The following is a 21,406-nucleotide window of genomic DNA, read 5'->3' as shown; positions in this document are numbered from 1 at the left end:
ACTGAATTTAAAGTATCAATTTTTTTAATGAAATCAAGCTAAAAACTTCATTTATGAAAATTGGTGGTGTACGAATAAAGTATGTCATTAAGTCTGTGCAGAGCCGTAAACTGTAAACAAAAGATTTAGTGTCTAATATTTTTTTTTATATATTATTAAATATTTTTGTTGGCATTGCAGTAGTCATCATGTGTACATGAATAAAGTAACATTTCTGTACAAACATCTGTAAATCTGTCAGAAAATGCTTGGTTTGGCGTTTACAGAAAAACGTTCTGTAAAAACGTTTACAGAATATTTATTTAATATTTATAAATGGGGCCCAGTGACATTCGGACATTTATGAAGAGTTTCCAGCATCAGAAAAGAAGAAAATATGCTAAAACGTAAGTGATCGCAGGAACCAATGTCTCAGTGTTAAAGCACTACATTAAAGCTAATTATAAGATGTTTTGTGGTGTTGGTTAATAAATAAAAAAAATCATTCAAAGTATTGGATGCCAAATTGATGTGGTATAAAATAGATAAATAAAAACCCTTTTTCTACGTGCTTACGTCAGGTATCTCCACAGACTTCTATTAGCTTAGTGCTAATTCTGGCCTCTTCCAATATGGCGGACGCATTTCCGGCTCGCAGGAGCTAGAAATAACTGCTGTTTGGAACACACCAATAATAGCTGCCGTCCGTGTTTAGATAAAAGTGCGCAGGTTAGACTGAAGCTGTCGCTTTATAACACACCACACAGCTGCTCTGACAATAACAGCGACTGAAACGCTCCATCATCAGCACCTTTATGAAGCATTAACAGCCACAGACAGGGTAAGTTTATAGATAAACATGTCGTTAGGAGGTTAATGTGTAATACTGCGGCTTCTGTAGTGATTGCTGTTATTTCTCACTGCTTTATTTCTATATGCGCAGTCAGGGATCACTGTGTACACACACACACACACACACACACACACACACACACGACCTTTAGCTGTTTTCATATTAGTATTTATTTGTTATACACAATATTATAATCGTGTCATTACACTAATACTATCTTTATAATGACAATCCCAAGTACTTTTGAAATAACCCGGAAGAAACCCGAGTTGAATAATAATAATAATAATAATAATAATTAATAATTAATAATTAATAATAATAAAAATAACGTTTGGGTTCCAGCTTATGTATTCTATATTTATATTTCAGATCATGAGATTGTATTTGTTCATTTATAGAATTTCAATATGATAGTGATGGCCGGTTCGTGAACGAATCGTTCTTTTGAACCGGTTCTTTTTAATGAGCTGGACGAACCAGTTCACCAAATCCGACTAAATAAACTAATATCCCGGAGTAATATGTACACTGAACTGAGACACGTTGTGCTCAGAGAACTGTGAGCTGTGAGCTTTCCATCTGATGAACACTTGACATACACACACAACACTATTCTTACATTATTTACTTAAAACACATACTTACCCATTTATATTTCAATTTACACATTTGTCCACTGTACATACAACTGTCTATATTATATATGTGTTCGTGTCTTGTCAATGCCATTCTGTTTACACTGTGGAGCTTCTGTACTAGAACAAATTCCTCGTGTGTGAAAACATATTGGTAATAAAAATCTTTCTGATTCTGATTCTGAATCTCTGATTTCGAGATTCTGATTCTGAATCTCTGATACCGAGACCCGTGAGCTGTTGATAACTGCGCATACGTGAACCTACAGAGAAAAAAAAATGCTAATGAGCGCGAGTGAAGCGAGGACTTCAGGAACGATTTTGGCAAAGATGTAAGTTTATTTAATAACAAATTAAACATATTGGGATATGCATAGTAACTAGTCATGGGATATTCATTCATCATTCATTTTCTACCGCTTATCCGAACTACCTCGGGTCACGGGGAGCCTGTGCCATCGGGCATCAAGGCAGGATACACCCTGGACGGAGTGCCAACCCATCACAGGGCACACACACACACTCTCATTCACTCACGCAATCACACACTAGGGACAATTTTCCAGAGATGCCAATCAACCTACCATGCATGTCGTTGGACCGGGGGAGGAAACCGGAGTACCCGGAGGAAACCGGTGGAGGCGCGAATCGAACCCCGACCCTGGAGGCGAACGTGCTAACCACTAAGCCAACGTGCCCCCCCGTCATAGAATATTAAACATTTTTATTAAAAAAAATCATACAACTGTTCACTCAATGTATGTCAGTTCATTTTACTATTGTCTATTGTGCAGGTTAGTCTGTATTTTTATATGCCGGTTTTTTTGTAAGTTGATGAAGATTAGTTTATTAACTTTATATCTTTAAGACACGTAAAACATCAATGCCTGTACTGGGTGTTTTAGTTGCAAAACTTAAATGTAAGAAACGTATTCAACTAAAGTTATGATTACAAAGAACTTTTCGAATGTGTTAAATTGATTGTATTAATATCTAAACTGGATTTTCGAAATGGTTCATTAAAACGAACTGTCCGAAAGAACCGGTTCGCGGAAAAGAACCGAACTTCCCTTCGCTACATACGAGGAATTTGTTCTAGTACAGGAGCTCCACAGTGTAAACAGAATGCAATGATATGACATGAACACACATACAACTGTCTTTATTACACGTGTTCATGTCTCATCATTGCCATTCTGTTTACACTGTGGAGCTTCTGGACTAGAACAAATTCCTCGTATGTGGAAACATACTTGGCAATAAAGATCTTTCTGATTCGGATTCTACAATATGAGCGTTTTGTTAGTATAATGGAAGTGGTACGGTCCAAAGTAGGGGTGTGGGGAAGTTTAATATACATAAATATAAACGTGTTTGTTTAAGTGGAAACGTTTTAGTTAAAACGTATCTTAGGGTTTACTTTTGAGATCATGGAATAATCGTTTTATAACCCCAGAAAAAACGGTCGTCGTTATTTTATGTAATGTGTCTGAAATAAGATGAACAATGGTACGTTCCGCGGTTGGTCTAAAGGTGGCGTAAATTTGCGAACAATTCAAAATGGTGACGATTCTAAATATATATTTGTCTAAAGTCAGGCGTGGTGATCCGTTAACGTCACGATTTCCCTCATGTGTGTGTGTGTGTGTGTGTGTGTGTGTGTGTTTTCCCTGAAGTTCATCCCAGTGTTGACTCACGTTGGAAATTTACTTCCGTGTTTTATTTATTTTGAATATTCCTGATTGACCAATCGCAGACGAGATCGCCGGACACGTGGGTGAGACTTCACGTGTGCCGATTACGTCATTTGTTGAAGACGTTTTTCCTCTGGCTGAAAAGCTTTACACTTTAGTTTTAGTCTTTTCCCTGCTCTCTACACAGTGATATACAGACCTCCCTGAGTTAAAGTGGGCGTGTCAGAGCAGGAAAAACACAGGAACCTGTGTGAATGAGGAACTAGGTACTGTTATTTTCCATCTCAAACTCAAGCTGTGTTTGCGTCAACAGAGCTGAAGATGAAGCGAACATGATCAGCGCCGATGATGGACCCTCCAAAAGCGAGGAGACCCGGGACGCCGGGCAGGGGAGGATGCGTCCACCTGAAACACTACACCTTCTGTCAGCCGTGGTGGTGTGGTTGGTCACAGGAACCACCATCTCCAGCCTGAACAAATGGATCTTTGCGGTGTACAACTTCAGATACCCGCTCCTCCTGTCGGCTCTCCACATGCTCACGGCCATAGTCGTAGGAGTCATAAAATACTGGTTTTTCCAAAAGCGAGGAGTGGCACAGCAGGTCCTGACATCCAGCGCCAAGTGCAAAGTGTTCCTGCTGAGCCTTACCTTCTGCGCCAGCATCGCTTTCGGGAACGTCGGACTCAACTACGTGCAGCTGTCCTTCGCTCAGATGATCTACACCACCACACCGATCTTCACTCTGGCTATCTCATCTCTGGTGCTCGGTAAACAGCACCACATTCTCACATACACGGCCATGATGCCCATCTGCCTCGGGGCTTCGTTCAGCATCATGGGCGAGGTGCAGTTTGATAAGATGGGCTGTCTGTTCGTGATCGCTGCCACCGTGCTGCGGGGAGTGAAAAGCATCCAGCAAAGTGAGTATGAACTGTACCATTCCTAGTCTCTGGGGTCATACCTTTAATATTGTATTGTGATTTATTCAGCTTCAGTAAACATCTTACGTGCGTTTTTTTTAGTATAATTATGACAGAATTACCAAAAACTAGACACTAGAATCAGAATCAGCATCAAGTTTATTGGCCAAGTGTGTTGACACACACAAAGAATTTGGTTCCAGCAGTTTGTGACTCAAAGGTACAGACATAAATAACACTATACTATACAAGAAAACAATGCAGACGATGAGATACAATATAGACAGAATGAGTATAAAATATGAATTATAGAATGAATAAAATATAAATATAGAATATTAACGACCAGGTATGTACATAAAGTGTGGGAGTGCAAATAACAATATTGTGCAATATTATGTTTTTTGTGCAATATACAGCAGCAGTAGTGTGTAATATACAGATGATTTGATGACTGACAGTCCTGATAATTAATAGAGGTTTCCTCCTATTCACTGTGCATTTCATCAAGTAAAAGAGGGATAAAGCAACTAGTAGATGTTTACTTCAACGGTTTTATTAAGGATCAGTGATTTTAAAATATGGGTTTATTTAACTTCCACAAGCATTTATTTAAGATATGGCTGTGGCAAGTACACACACACACACACACACACACACACACACACACACACACACACACACACACACACACGTCGTCATTACTCATGTGTTAAATATGTTTACCTCAGAGAGGCTATCTGTCAAAAGGGCTGTTATTTATTTTTTCCCTAGCTCGCAGTGTAAAGTTACTAAACCAGTGTCCTCTCCTGGGTGTCTATGAATAGAAGCTGACTGACGTCAAGCACCACTTTTAGTCTTTCCTATGAAACCACTGTTCCGTGATGATTTACGTTCCAGGCGGCTGTTTGAGCTGCTGTGGAATCTTTTTGTCAGAGACACGCCGCTATGAGCGCCGGCCGCTCCGTCCACGTTCTGCTTTAACTCAGAGAAGCCGAACTGTCCTGCTCTTAACACACGTTTTAGCTCTGTACCTATCGCCAGCATGATTTCCTTTCAGGATGAGCTGTTATTTTTATTCGGAGGGATATAGTGCCGAACTGTAAAACAGAACTATTCCGATTCGTGACGACTCTGTATGGAGTTGTGAAGGTTGTGGTCACATATGCACCAACACTGAGTAATCCATCTGATTATGAAAACAGTGCGCTAACAACCAAAGATAAATAATGTCTAGGTTTCCTAACATGTTGGGAACAAACAGTGCACTCATTAAGTGTCCACTATTTTTATTCTGTGCTTTCAAAAAGAAACTCACAAGAGAACGAGTAAATCAATCCGTCCAATCTGACGCTTGTTGCTAGGCTGCTTTTTTTATGTATCGATTTAGCCACACCCACATTTTTATATTGTGTTTATACCACAGCGCAATCGGATTCTTGCCTCTGATTGGTCAGAATGTGCGACACATCAGACAGCAGCTCTGAGTGCAACCTATAGCTTTATATCAATGCTCTTGTTCTAGTTCCTTATTGTACTGCAGACGCTTCACATAGACAGATTTACTCTTTTTCCCCAGACACCAAAAAAAATTTAGTTTTCTTCTGTTTGGTTGTGTCCATGTTGATCATTGAATGTCTTTGTCATGTCTTACTCCACAGTGGTGCTTACTATGAAGCTAATATGAAACAGACACTCAGGACTTTAAGAATTTGTAGTGTTTCATAAGTATTTATGTTTTTACCTAGAATTCTAGGAGCAAGATGAGACTTACTTACTTTTACTTTCAGAAGAGAGTGAAAAAGAAAGGCTGATGAAGGAGCGAGTGTTATAATGTGCTATAACGTATATTGTACGTATAACGTAGCAATAAATGGATAAAAACATCTCATTCTTTTTTGTGTTCATCATTGGCAAATCATTGGCAAAGTGCTGTACTATGAGAGGAACATCACATCACCCCTTCGATGATTATTTTCCTCTAGCAGCGCGGTCCTGAGAGCTTGAAATGTCTTCGAATGCACACACAGTACAGGATATAAACTCTGCTTAGGACACTGAGTTTAGGACTCTGTGATATTGAGTGAATTATGTCATGTGGATAAATTGCTTTCAGCTGGATTTCATGATGTTACGTGGTCCACAGGGGAGGAATTAAACCCCGGAGAGAGAGAGAGAGACAGACAGACAGGCAGGCAGTCAGACAGACAGACAGACAGAGAGAGAGACAGACAGATAGGCAGGCAGTCAGACAGACAGACAGACAGAGAGAGAGACAGACAGATAGGCAGGCAGTCAGACAGACAGACAGAGAGAGAGAGAGAGACAGACAGATAGGCAGGCAGTCAGACAGACAGACAGAGAGAGAGACAGACAGATAGGCAGGCAGTCAGACAGACAGACAGACAGACAGAGAGAGAGAGAGATCGAGACTAAATCCCATGATTCCACACTGTGGGACGTTTAATATCTCACTGCATGTTTCATAACAGAACCTTTCTGTAACATGGCGTTTAATGTAAGGACTTTAGACATGTTGGATTTCCCATCACACTGATCTTATAATCACAGAACTTCAAGCTTTTGAATTTTGAGTTTGAGAGCAGAAGATTTAGTTTCCAGTATTAGGGCTGAGGGCCAGTATGTGCAGAATCAGACATTGGGGAAAAATGTGATTTAATCTGATTTAATGTGTGTGTCTGTGTGTGTGTGTGTGTGTGTGTGTGTGTGTGTGTGTGAGATTAGATAACGGATTGATATATTAAATAATGCTACATTTATACATACAGAGAGTCACAGCAACAATGACGTCAGAGTGGCGCTAAATTAAAAATCTTGTCAAATGTACTAGTGTTTTATCGTCCTTTTGTTCGTCTTTCTGCACAACAGCAGAGAAAACATGTGTAAAACACGATTCAACGTGTAAAAAACACGTGTAAAACACGATTCAAACTTGAGTGCGAGACTAAAGCAACAGACACATTAAGATTATTAAATACTGTGGAATAAAGAAATAAACCGACAGAGCAGAGGATACTTTAGTTATACGGCTTTTCCAAAACTTTTCCAAACTACATTTCCTCATTTGGTATTTTCATCAATTCAGGGATAAGGAACAGGATTGACTGCATTTGAACCAGGTTGATTAAACTGCGTTTGGAGTTTTTTCTGGAGCTTCTGTCCAGCTGAGTAATCGAGCACAACTTCTCATCTAGGTCATGGTGTTAGTGTCACATACTGTATCCGTGGGTTATTTTTTACAGGCTTGTTTACGGTGTGTGTCGTACACAGAGTCAGCACGTGTTCCAGCAGAAGATCACTGTGTAGTCATGGTGTGCGGTGTATGGAGCATAAAACATTCACCATTATCTACGTAGTTTCATTTAAACCACAGCACTGACAAGAGTCAGCAAGAGTCATAAATAAAAATATAACGATGGGTTGGCACTCCGTCCAGGGTGTATCCTGCCTTGATGCCCGATGACGCCTGAGATAGGCACAGGCTCCCCGTGACCCGAGGTAGTTCGGATAAGCGGTAGAAGATGAGTGAGAGAGTGAGTGTATACAGACAGACAGACAGACAGGGAGGGAGGGAGGGAGGAGAGGGAGAGAGGGAGGGATAAAGAGAAAGTGCACTTCCTAACACAGTGTAAACATTTCCATCATACATGCAAAGTATATGTAAATATATAAAGATAATATATTTATCAGTTAAAAAAAGCCGCGTGTTAAAGCCCTTCTGTAGTGAGGAATGGAATCCTCAGAAAACCTTTACAGTTATTGCTACACAAGGGCTTACAACAGATACTGAAACAAAGGTTTACATACTTTTGCAAGTCTTAGATATGTAATGCTGGATCATTATTCTCAATTATTTAAATGAAGGAGTATAATATTTTTGGCTGATTTGTTTGGTCATGTGTCCAGAAGATTTTGGCTCTATAGTGTCTCTGAGTCCTTGTTAACGTACATCTTTTGTGAATTTTCAGGCAATCTGCTCCAGGAGGAGAAGATCAACTCAGTATTCCTGCTCTATCTAATGGCGATCCCCAGTTTCTGCATCCTGGCTGTGGCAGCTCTGGTCCTGGAGAACTGGACCACTCTTCAGTCACCCCACCACTACGATGGCCATCTGTGGGTTTTCATCGTGCTCAGCTGCCTGGGTTCTGTGCTCTATAACCTGGCGAGCTGCTCTGTCATCAGCCTCACTTCCGCCGTCACGCTGCACATCCTGGGCAACCTGAGCGTGGTGGGTAACCTGCTGCTCTCCCAGGTGCTATTCGGTAGCCAGCTTTCTGCAATGAGCTGTGCTGGAGCCGTGCTCACACTCTCAGGGATGATTATGTATCAGAACTCGGAGTTCATCGTCGCATATGTGGACTCCCGTCGCACAAAATCCTCAAATGGCACTATCTGCACCGATGAAGTGGAACCTTATCCAGGATGCACTTATGAAACATCTTCATATCTAGATCCACCCCAGGAATCATCTTTAGAACTTTCCTCAGATTTATTCTCTACAGAATTATTATCTACAGAGCCAGCTCTAGAACTGTATGATGATTCTGAACCATGGGAAGACCTATACAGTGATCTAGAACCACCTACAATACTAGAACATGACCTAGAAGCATCTTCAAAACTGTATCATGACCTTCAAACACCTCCAAATCTGAATCATGTTCAAGAACCACATGCAGTACTTGATCGTGATCTAAAACCATCTTCAGAAGTGTGCCGTGACCTAAAACGATCCTCAGAACCACCTCCAACACTAAAGCAAGATCTAGAACCATCCTTAGAACTAGACCATGACCTAGAACCATTCTTTGAAATAGACCATGAGTTCGAACCTTCTTCAGACCTAGTACATGATCTAGAACCATCTTCAGAACTAGACCATGATCCAGAACAAACCTCAGGACTAAGTCCTGACCTATAGCCATCCCTTGAACCAGTCCATGTCCTAAAACCAACCTCAGAACTAGTCCAGGACCTAGAACCATCTACACCACAAGACTATGATCTAGAACCATATCTAGCACTAGATCATGACCATGTTCATTACTGAGGAAATTCATTAGGACTGTATAATGATCCTGAGTTACCTCAAGAATCATAATTTGAAGGCTACAGTGATGTAAATCCATCTACAGGCCTGGAAATGTTTCCAGAACTAGCCCAGAAAATCTGACAAGAAGACAGAGACAGAATTCGACAAGATAATGAAATGAGGACAGAAAGACAAACTGGAAATCGTAAGCTATAGTCCTTCCTCACATGAAGCTTCAGTAAATCTTATCAGAGGTGCAACTCCGTTGATGAATATGTGACATAAAAATAACCATTTTGGTTTATGGGCTAGTTTTGTTGTTGTCATGGTGACATGACCTCCATATTCTTGCTTTTATTAATGCCACTGATTGGATTTTGCCAGGCTGGGACTTGGTATTTAAAAAAAAAAAAAAAAAAAAAAAAAAAAAAAAACACAGAACAGTTCCATCAGCACGAGTACCATGCCGGAGGAAAAGTGCAAAATATGTTTGGAGCCACAGTACCGGTACTTCTTCACTGTGCCAATATATTTCAACTATCCCCAAGCTCACAAAGTTCTGAGACTTCTCCTATTACCTCCATACACACCGGGTGGCATAAACACTCATGCGTGAATGCAGACGACGTTATCTTTATCTCCACTGTGAAGCCACGACCCAGGTGTCTGTGGGATTCAACACCTACATTCTGTAGATCACCTGTGGACCGTTTTAGCACAAAAAAACTGGTGACAATTGAAGAAAAGAAGTGCGTTGGTGGTTTTGAGGTACTGTTCTTCTCACTCTGTTAGTCCGGAAGGAGCTTTTAAAGGCAGCTCTTCTTTGTCGGGTGTTTTGTTCAATAATGTTTTTATTCTAAGCTTACGTTTACATAAACCGCACAGTGGTGAGATCATCTCATTTTTGTTTAGTTTACAGTCAGGACGGACGTTTAAGGAAACTGATGACATTTCTAGGTAGATAAATGAGACAGAATAAAGTCTAAATAAACAGCCACGAGCAGGTTTACTTACAGACATCAATCTGACTGATATTCTAAAATGTTTTACTTTTACTGTTAAGATATGATCAGCGTATGGAAATCTGAGGCTTCTGAAGCTAAGAGGAAATAATGGAAGTCTGTTTCATCACTGAGAAACTGTCTTTCTTTCACTCTGAAAGATTCTGTAATGCAGTAGATGTTAATCATCTTCCTCTGTAAATTTGTTAGTTTTTGGCAATTATCAATTTATTTAAGAACGAGTCTTTTATTTGTATATTTTTAACTCTTAACTGTTGTTGGATTTCATGGCACAAGTCGGTTCCTGTTAGTACTTGAATATATTATATAATTTATTTATATATATATATTTATATATATATATTCAACGTAAATTGTCATGTTATTATATCAGACATCGGGATGTCATAAAACATTCAAACACTATTTAAAAAATACTCACACACTCACTTATAATATTACAAACACCACTTCCAACCTGATAAAATCCATTGTCCGAGATGGCCGTCTACAGAACAACATAACCGTCTACTCAAGCGTTCTGCGGTGCTGTGTAGCGTTGTTTGTGTTTAAATATAGCAGAAAGTCCTACAGTCTTCTAAACCAATGACTTGGTCTGGGACACTGAACAACAGGAAGTACAGAAAGACATTAAATCGACAGAGACCCCCATTATATTCACCTCACAGCCTAGAACCAATGGCCAATGTCTTTACTTGCTGTAGGATAGCTGGGACATGTTATATGATCCCCATTATAAGGTTTTATTCTCAGACCTGACCTTGTCTCTAAGGGCACACAGATGTCTTTTGTACAGTACAGCTGGGAACAGAAATGACTCAAAGGGATTAGTGTTTGTGATTTTTGTCTATGTTCCGGTTTCCTTGATGTTTGTTCCTCAGTATTATTTATGCGGTTAGGATTTTTTCTGCTGTATCTCTTACTCAGGCAACAGCACCAGTAAAGGTCACACACTCGCACACTCAATCACACACATACCCTCTCACTCACTCACTCACTCACTCACACACTCACACACACTCACACACACTCACTCAGTCACTTGCTTATTACTCACTTACACACTCGCACACTCAATCACACACATACCCTCTCACTCACTCACTCACTCACACACTCACACACACTCACTCAGTCACTTGCTTATTACTCACTTACACACTCGCACACTCATTCACACACTCACTCACACATTCACTCACTCACTCGCTCATACTGTACACACACACACTCACGCACTCACACACGCACTCACACTCATTCACTCACTCGGCGTATGTTGTCATCTGCTAGATGGAGAGTAGATGTCTTTTTTTATTTATTTTGGTCTTTTTAAATGTGAATGTTAATTGCACTAGTCATGAGGACATTATCTTGAAGTAGATTGATAACAGCGTCAGAAGAGAGTTACTACTGGTGTCCAGTTACAGCCTTCTCAAGGTCCTGTTACAATAAGTGAACAAGTCGGAGAAACAACATCGTTTAAAAGAACACCGAATTAATCATGTGCCAAGAATATAAAGTTTTATTCCTCAGTGGAGTTCATTTTCCGAATTAGTTATGGAAATTTTATGGAAATGAAGCCACTGGATGAGTATTTTGTATATCCACGAGCTTGTGTAAGGACATTAGTGCCAATATGCTACTAACAGGTTTTAACCAATATAAAAAGAAAGCAATGTTGGACAAACAGAAATATACTGTATATCCATCAGAGACAGTAAGAATGAACAAAATCTATCTACAGAAAACAAATACTAAAGAAATCAGTTCTATCCTATCACCATGTGAGTACATAAGTAGTCAGTAGTATCAGTGCAGTTAGGATAGCAGTATCTTTCAGAGCAGGAAGTACGACAGATGACTTCCTGTATATGAAGCTTACACAAGGCTCCAATTGGAAAAGTTTTTAAACGATCTACTGATTAATTATTTATCATATCTATTTACGCTGATTTTCCGCCGAACCCGTCAGCCTGCGTTAATGGAACTGAAAATATTTTACATTTCAGCCCATCAGGAAGCTCTGAGGTTTAGTTCTTCAGGAAAATCGCATGCTTGGATTAAACAGACACGATAGGTAACGTGTTTTGCCAAATTATGTGTTGCCTGCAATTACGGTAACGTAGTGAACCGTCAGCGTTCAGTAGCGTAACATGTTCAGTTGATCATATCGCTGATCAGGAATCTAAAAACAGGTCGACACAAATGAATCTCTTGGTACTAGATTTACTCTATGTTGTAGATGTACTGAAGAAACTCAGGATCCTGTCAGAGAAACGATCGAAAGGTTGTGAGTTCGAATCCCCTGGGCCCCTGAGCAAGGCCCTTAACCCTCAGCTGCTCAGTAGTATAAAGTCGCTTCAGATAAGGATGTCTGCCAAATGCCATAAATGTAATATCGGACAGATCTACAGCTTCGGTATGTCATAGTTACCAAATTTCCCCTTAGCATTATTAAAGTGCTTTCTACTTTACTGAACTAATGGGCAGAGATTTAAAAAAAAAAAGAGTTCATTATAAAATCAGCTCATGTTTCTGACTCAGTGTTTCTGCGTCTTCTGCTGAATAGGACTGTATGGTGGATTTGCTATGAGCGATTAGTTTGGAGTTAAATACCTCATCATCCTTATTATTATTATTATTATTATTATTATTATTATTATTATAATTATTATTATTATTTAAAGCTCCTTCCTCATAACGTGGCTTCAAAGCAGCTTGCTGTGCTCAAATCAGAGGATTTACAGATAAAGCAGCTCAATAATAAAACATCATTCTCAGTCACACGGTTACAAATGAAAAGCGTATCAATAAAAAAAGCAATAGATAAAGCCGTCGACTTGGTTACTACGTCACGTTATTACTTATTTATTTATTTATTTATTTATTTTTATTCATCAACGGTTTGTCCTCTTCTCAACAATTTATTTTTTCTTCTTACTAAACTGCACTGTTGATTTATGTCTCCACTGCTTTATCTGTCTCTCCTCTCATTTACTCTCTTATACATCTGTTCACTTTCAGATGACTGATTTTTATTTATTTATTTTTTTTAATTTTTTTTATGTTTTATGAGGGTTACTAAATGATAAGAAATGCAGACTGGCCTGCATCATCTTAGTGTTTAGAAGAAGTGCATGGGGTGGAATTAGAGAAGGTCAGAGGGGTTGCTGGAAAATGTTTTTCCACTGAAAATGTTCTTCATTGACGTGGAGCAGAGTTTCTCAATCCAGCACATCATCCTTAAACCATCAGGATTTAAACTTCCAGAACCTGATTTCAGAACTGAAGAGATCTTGAACCTTTTTTTCTGGAACTGTAGGAGTTCTGCAAAAAAAATGAAAAATAAAATAAAATAAATAAATAAATAATCAGTAGCTGGGAGTTCAGAAGCTGATTGTTCTGAAGCTTTTGTCCAGAAACTGAAGGGTTCCAGAGGAACCAACTATTACTTTCTTTTTTGGAAACTTTTTCAGGAATTTAAGAGTTTTAGAACTTAAGGAAGCTTCAATGTTAAAGAATTTAAGGAAGTGATCCAAAACACTGAATGTAGGAGTTTCTTTCCACACACCTGTTTCAGGAACAAAACAGTTCTGGAACATTTTCAGTACCTGAGGATTCCAGAACATTTTTTGGGAACTGATTTCTAGACCCTTTTAAGGATCTGTAAATTTAAGGACCTGAAGAGTTCCTGAATCTTTTTAGGTAACTGAGGGAACTCTGAGGGAACTCTGGAACATTTAAAAAAAAAAATGAGAGACTTGTAAAATGTAAAGAATGTAAAGAGTTTCAGAACTTTTTCAGGAATGTAAAGTGTTTCACAACCTTTTTCAGGAACAGAAACATTCCTGCATCCTCTCCCAGGACTGAATTGGCATGAAACATCTTCCAGGAACAAAATAACTCCTGAAATCTCCTAGCTAAGAACTCCACAGTTCCTGGATAAGGTTCTTGCAGGGACGAGGTTAAGTGTTCGGTTCTGTTGTTTGTGTAAATATAATGTTAAGACATTACAAAACACTCCCATCTCACTGAAAACATTCTGTGTCTTGGTTAACGAACAAAGTTTTAAAAATCATGGTACCTTCTAATATCAGATCCGTTTCCTGCTGTGAAAAAGCGTCTGGATCTTCTGAGTTCCTAACAGTGTGTGTTAATGGAAATCGTGGACTCTGGCTTGAGAAGCTCTCTGCACACACGATATTCCACTGAGCGAGTTTAGAACACTTTTCTGTGAACGTACTTTTGCTCTGTGCACGATTCACCTGTCAGTGAAATGTCAGATGTAAATAATTTTTATTCTATTTATGTATTTTACAATCATTGAAACGCTGACTGAATAAAAATGCTTGTTTAAGGATGTCACGAGTCTCTTTGCCTTACTTTGCTCATCTCATATAAGCTTTACTGGAATTCATGACCTAATAAAAATGTACAATATATTTCACACATAAACAAAATAGTTAGAGCTAAAGTCTAGGAGTTTTACAGTCTTCTCTGAGAAGTGAAGCTTCCTGCATCCTTTGCAGTGTACAAACAACAATATCTCAATATCTATCTATCTATCTATCTATATATATATATATATATATATATATATATGGGGGCACGGTGGCTTAGTGGTTAGCACGTTCGACTCACACCTCCAGGGTCGGGGTTCGATTCCCGCCTCCGCCTTGTGTGTGTGGAGTTTGCATGTTCTCCCCGTGCCTCGGGGGTTTCCTCCGGGTACTCCGGTTTCCTCCCCCGGTCCAAAGACATGCATGGTAGGTTGATTGGCATCTCTGGAAAATTGTCCGTAGTGTGTGATTGCGTGAGTGAATGAGAGTGTGTGCGTGTGCCCTGCGATGGGTTGGCACTCCGTCCAGGGTGTATCCTGCCTTGATGCCCGATGACGCCTGAGATAGGCACAGGCTCCCTGTGACCCGAGATAGTTCTGATAAGCGGTAGAAAATGAATGAATGAATATATATATATATATATATATATATATAGTCATCACCTTGGGACTGCACAGCTTCCTAAGCCTGATCCTGAAGAACTCACATTTGAATGTTTTTAGCTCTTTTAAGTTATCAGGTAATTAACATCCATGACCTAATTGCGTTAGAGTGATACAGAACCTCAATGGGATATCTAGGACTATGGTTTATATAAAATCTGTTTTATTTGTTGTATTGACTACATTTTAACACATGGTGGCACTAAAAGCATCCTGATCCATAACCAACACTTTCTACCTCAACAAAATTCAAACTGGAAGTCAGATTTATTTATACAACACTTTAACATACAACTTTATTTGACCCAAGTGGTGCACTAGGTGGCGATCGAGCCGATGCTGGAAACCTCAGGAATAATATACGGGACATACTTGGCCATGACAGTCGAGGGAGGACGTGTATGTCTCTGTGTGTTTGAGACTTCTGTCTCCAGATGTGAAGAGGATGTAGTCTGTGTAAACAGCAGTGTTCGAGCCAGGCAGCATGTTTTCTTGTTGTGCCTTAATAAGGCAGCGTTTCGCTTCTCCGCAGTCACACAGCCTCCTTATATAATCATTTACATCTATTCATTTGGCAGACGCTTTTATCCGAACCAACATCCAAGAGAGGCTGAGTCCGATTCGAGAGTAGAACCCGAGAAGTGGAGGGTTGCGGGCTTTGCTCACAGGCCCAAGAATAGCTTTCCCGGAGTCGTGAGACTGAGCATGTAATTTACACAAACCTAAACACTGACAGTGAACTAAGCTTATCATCTTTTTTATGGTTAATAATGTAAATCCCATTTCATGTTGTCCTGAATCACTTTCTTAGTTTCAAAAACAAGTAACGTTTAGGGTCCAAGGTTGAAGATTGGGACGAAAGCAAAAACGTTTCCTCACAAAACCTCAGTGTTAATCTGTATATCTAACTAGTGATGTAGATGTGTGTTAAGAACATCATTTTGGTTGTTATGGAATGTTTTACTAAGTTGGGTTGCTGTAATATCAATTTTAATGATTCAGAACCATTTGTTTGTTTACTAACAGTTAGCTAGTGATATTAAACTGTTTGTGATGGAAGGAGGATGTGTGAATATTTCCAATTTGCATATTCCAAATAAGATAAAACTGTATATTCTTATCACGATATTGTTTGCTATGGGTTTTAGTTTAATATTTTAAGATCATGTTTAAAATAGGGGGGCACGGTGGCTTAGTGGTTAGCACGTTCGCCTCACACCTCCAGGGTTGGGGTTCGATTCCCGCCTCCACCTTCTGTGTGTGGAGTTTGCATGTTCTCCCCGTGCCTCGGGGGTTTCCTCCGGGTACTCCGGTTTCCTCCCCCGGTCCAAAGACATGCATGGTAGGTTGATTGGCATCTCTGGAAAATTGTCCCTAGTGTGTGATTGCGTGCGTGAATGAGTGTGTGTGTGTGCCCTGCGATGGGTTGGCACTCCGTCCAGGGTGTATCCTGCCTTGATGCCCGATGACGCCTGAGATAGGCACAGGCTCCCCGTGACCCGAGGTAGTTCGGATAAGCGGTAGAAGATGAATGAATGAATGAATGAATGAATGAATGTTTAAAATATTGTGGTCTTTCAAATTTCTTGAACAATTTATTATTCTACTTAAGACATTTTGAAGGCTTGACGTGTCCTAATTTTTAAAATTAATATCACTAGTTTGAGTCACAAGAAACATTGCTTTTATTTCATTTTTCTACTACCAAGAAATCAAGAAATAAAAAAAACAAAATCCACATACTAAGAATATGCAAATTATGACTGGCCTGAATTTACATATTTATTTACATATTTACATACTTATTTTTCTCATTGTTATTGTGACACAATAAAATTCTCTTGTCACATGTTGTACTGACACAATTTTTCTTTAAAGGACACGGGTGTGACCATTTTGCCTTGAAACTGAGGTCAACGTAAGGTTTAAAGGTCAAGGCTGGGTTTCAACAAATATTTTTAAAAGACTATTTTTGTGTTTTGGGAAGAAAAATCTTTAAAGTAAATAATATATTGGCATAACAGTGTAGTGTGATGTGAAAATCTGAGATAGTTGTACTGTTAATGTTATGCTATAAATGTTAATACCGTATGATTGTTGATTAATCAGCTCTGATTGGTCAGATGGCGTTTTTTTCTCTCACCACCTACAAACTGTTGGTTGTAATAAATGAAACTGAGGAAAGTGTTTCCTCCTTCAGATAAACTACTGAGTGATCCACTTTAATCCTCCTAAACTCAGCTTTAAACTATATTGCAGAATTGTCTCTAAACAAATCAATTAGTAATGACATCGTGTTTGGAAATTTGGAGCTGGAAGCTGTTCTGAAAACTGTGATCTTGGATTGAGATTCTCCCATCGTTCCAAACCAACTACCCTTTTCTTGCACTCATATCTTCCTCATCATCCTCATCACTCTCACAGCTTCTCCTCGGCTGTTTCCTGGCTCTCGGCCATGTTCATGTTCAGCCTGGGAGGCGTCTCAGGAGAGCCCAGAAGAACTCAAACGGTCCGGCTCTTCAGTTCAGTTTGGGGGAGTGTGTACACAGTAGCTTCCACAGCTCAACTCTGCAGACTACTACAACATCTCCAACAGCTTTATCCTGCTTTCCCTAAGAAGCAAGAGCAGGAGCACCAGGGCAGAGGTGAGCGCTTCATGCCTGTCTTGTTTGTTAACTAGAATTACACTAATCTTATGATGTTCATACGAATCATGTAGCCATTACTCTAGAAAGGAAATAACAAAAACTGGGGAGAAAAATAATTATTATTTTTACACTTACCCATTAAATCAAATGTAGTCAATTAGATAAGAAATGTTTGGTGAAATGGATAAGTATCTGGAGTCATTCTAACTCAAACATGTTCCTAATCGTCATATACTTGCTTTAAGTGTTCTTTAAGCTGTACAATCTTATATTTTCATAATTTTTTTTTTTTTTGCCAAAAATGTGGATATTCCTTCTTTAAAAAATATGGAACTATTATATCATGTACTCCAGTGGAGCTTTCAATTTGACGGCCTTCTTTATGATGGTTTGACCTTTCGTCTTAAGGATTTAGTTATTATTTAGTATGCGTTTTACTGTTGCATGTTCTCCCGAGTTAAAAAAAATGTTCAGTTTAGGGTGCTATAGATGAAACCTTTTCTCACACTGTAGTTTACCGTGTCTGTGTAGTGAATTTAAACTCTTATATGGAATGATAATGGCACTAAAGAATGTACCAATGTGCATATTTAGATTACAGTAGGTCCCATTGTGTCCTAAACCACATCAGACCGTCTGAGTGACATCACTGAAGAGCTGCATGTGGTTTGAGGCAGAAATTAAGTTTTGGGTGAGACAGACTTCCAATACATCTTAGCTGCATTTGTGAGAAAGAAGCAGACGTCAGACACCAAACATCTGGGCTGTTCGGCTGACTTTGGGGTAAGGGGAAAAATGTATGTCTCAGTGAACTGTTTTTTCAAAGCAAAGTTATTAGTTTTATCTGATGCAAGAGGGTGTATAATGTGATCTCAGTCGTACATAGTTTTGTATTATTTAGATAACACACAGCCCGTGTGTTTACACTATAGGGTGCCGGGACTCTCCGATCACACACTCGTTCTCACGGTGACTCAGTCTGTGTGTGTGTGTGTGTGTGTGTGTGTGTGTGTGTGTGGAATACGGCCAGTCATCTTGACACAACACGTGAGGTGCAGGCTTGTATCCCTCAGCTGCTGCATGTTTTATTTTAGCACATGCAAGCGCACTCGATGTTTACGCTGAGATCAGCCTGTTGATAGCAGATGGCTTCTTCCATTTAAGTCCAAATTCTATTCTCCTTTCACCCTGATTTTGCAAAAGAATTGCATTTATCTCAACCTATAGCCTCTTGTATTTCACCCAATAAGGGAGCTTTTCATGTGAAGCATCTGTTCCTGTTCTTTCGTATACCAAACTATAAATAGTCAACAGAAAAGTGTTCATGACTCGAAACTAACTGTAAAAAAAACTCAGAAGCTTTGATTCCCAGGTAAAATTGTTTAGCAATCACCGCTAAGTGTAATTATAGTAATTTTAGTCATATTGGGTGTTTTCTTAGTCATTTATCGACGCATCTGAGGTAAATTCCTGACAATCTTGACTTATTTATACTGCCTGTAAATGTATCTGTACTATTTTCTTAATAATTTACCAACAAATCTGAGGTAAAAATTGTTATTTGTGACAAGTTTCTTTTCTGCACTGTCACCATACCTCTCTGCTATGTCCATATTAAAAACGTAGTAGTCAACACTAAGTGTAAATACAGCGGAACTTTCTTGTTCGTTTTTTATTTTTTCAATCATCTACGAAAAATGTGTTAATTCCTGCCAATTGTATCTTTCTTTTACAGACATTGCTGGACATAGTTGGTATAAGACTTACTATTGTGTGTTGAATTAGCTAGATCAACTCTTAGTCGCATTTCCATAAGCGTCTCATTTCTCTTCTTTTCTCTTTTGTTTTTTCCATTTCTTTCATATTTAACAACACATCCGAGGTAAACGCTGCTATTCCTGACTCCTTTTTCTCATTTTTTGTGTCACCGTAGTTTTATTTGATGCTGTAATAAAACCTTATTAAAATTAGCAGTTGATGCTAAATATAATTACAAAAGAGTCTTTTCTTAGGAATTTATAATGTCTGAGGAAAATGTTGACATTCCAAAGAATTTTGTCCACAACTATCTCCACAGTCTTTGTGTCGATTAAAAGCGGTCAGTATAAAAGATGCTGTATGTTAGAGCCAGAATGGTTGTTCAGAACCAACAAAAGCTTTTTGTATTAATTTATCATCACATCTTAGATAAATCTTTCTTTTTCTGACTGTCACATTTACACTGTCATAGTATCGTACATTGCTTACACTTGATGCTAATTGTAATTACAGTGTAAAATATAGTTCTGTTGTGTTTTTTTAAGCATATCTGAGGTAAATGCTGAAATTCCTGGCAATTTTGCCTCTTTACACAGCTGTTGTGTCCCTTTATGTAGCCAGTATTATAGAATAAATTTAGGAATATTAAGGAAATTTAAGCATCCAATAGAAACATACAGTGAAAAAAGATTTCAAAACACAGTAACAGTAAAACCCCTCACCCTCTTGTCCAAACGTGCAATTCGGGGGAATTTTCTGGATTTAAAAAAAAATATATATATACTGTATGTATATAATGTAAAATTTGGTCTAGTATGTCTAGTAGCAGCAAATAGACGAGTACAGATGAAAAGTATATACAGATGACTGTACTAAATCACTCCTCCTTTATATTATATATAGTTTTGGCTCATTTCCCATGTGTTTCTGCCTGTACATGGTTTGTATAAAACACTATTATAAACGCTTCTGTCAGTTTAGGCTCAGGATTTTTGTTTCCCAGTTTTCTGTATGTTTCCAGTCAGTAAACTAAACAGGGACATCACACATATTCAAAAGTATACATTATACAAATCATTCATTACACACACCTACATGTTAACACTTATAATGAGAAAGTGTACATCTCATGTACTCATGTCTCATCGTCATGTCTTTATCTTCTCTGTTCAGTTCCGTATCCTCTGAAATACAGAGAAAAAACAATGGCTGCAGTCAGTGCAGGTCCAGTAACTGAGGAACAGCTTGCAGCCATCCAGGATGAGCAAGTGCTGAACGACATGGTGAGATGAGCAGGTGGCAAATACACGTGCCTTTGGATTTCAGTATTTTTTTTGACTTAAAGTGTTTGGGATTGTGTTTATGTGTGTTCTTTAATAAAAATTTAAATAATAATGTAATATTAAAATGCATTTGGTCACTGATTCAGAACTACCTCTATAAAGCTAACTGTTATATAGTTGAACATTTCTTCTTTTCTGTGTGTGTGTGTGTGTGTGTTTTATTCCATAGCTGGACAAGGCTACGGATTTCGAGGAAAGAAGAATGATCCGTGCCGCCATGAGAGAACTGCTGAAGAAAAAGCGAGGTGAGGTGCAGGTCACATCCCTACAGTGCCATAAACACTGACCAAATGTGGCAAAGTTCTCAAGCCATGTTTTTATAGCATTTAAACGTCTATTTGTAGAGTAAGAGTCAGGACTGTTGGCACAATCACAGTCATTAAAGTTTGGCAGAAAATTGAATATACACAATTTTATGTAGCTTTTCAGCCAAAACATATTCGATGTCTAAACATATTCGCTGTCTTACTTTTTTTTTAGTTAATGTAGCTA

General features: G+C 38.8%; 2 protein-coding genes across 2 annotated transcripts in view; both read left to right on the top strand.

The window, feature by feature from the left end:
- Positions 1 to 629: 629 nt before the first annotated feature.
- Positions 630 to 14,523, top strand: slc35e4 (solute carrier family 35 member E4). The gene is made up of 3 exons (XM_060896039.1): positions 630 to 820; positions 3,478 to 4,085; positions 8,075 to 14,523. Exons 2-3 carry the CDS (start codon positions 3,497 to 3,499, stop codon positions 9,025 to 9,027), a joined length of 1,542 nt encoding a protein of 513 aa, XP_060752022.1. The 5' UTR covers positions 630 to 820; positions 3,478 to 3,496; the 3' UTR covers positions 9,028 to 14,523.
- Positions 14,524 to 17,569: 3,046 nt separating this feature from the next.
- smtna (smoothelin a) overlaps positions 17,570 to 21,406 on the top strand; it is a 6,291-nt gene continuing 2,454 nt past the window's right edge. Inside the window, exons 1-3 of the mRNA XM_060896457.1 lie at positions 17,570 to 17,810; positions 20,745 to 20,854; positions 21,084 to 21,159. Of these exons, the coding sequence (XP_060752440.1) occupies positions 17,621 to 17,810; positions 20,745 to 20,854; positions 21,084 to 21,159 (376 nt within the window). The 5' untranslated portion in view covers positions 17,570 to 17,620. The remainder of the gene's footprint in view (positions 17,811 to 20,744; positions 20,855 to 21,083; positions 21,160 to 21,406) is intronic.

Source organism: Tachysurus vachellii, chromosome 20 (genome assembly GCF_030014155.1).
Source record: "Tachysurus vachellii isolate PV-2020 chromosome 20, HZAU_Pvac_v1, whole genome shotgun sequence".
In the NCBI taxonomy this organism is placed as follows: domain Eukaryota; kingdom Metazoa; phylum Chordata; class Actinopteri; order Siluriformes; family Bagridae; genus Tachysurus; species Tachysurus vachellii.
Note: the sequence above shows the minus strand (reverse complement) of the source record. Positions and strands in the feature narration are given on the sequence as shown.

Excerpts from the sequence above, each read along its gene's own strand:
- slc35e4 (XM_060896039.1), top strand. The coding sequence starts at position 3,497 with ATGATCAGCGCCGATGATGGACCCTCCAAAAGCGAGGAGACCCGGGAC. Across the intron at positions 4,086-8,074 it reads AGTGAAAAGCATCCAGCAAA|GCAATCTGCTCCAGGAGGAG; the intron begins GTGAGTATGAAC and ends GTGAATTTTCAG.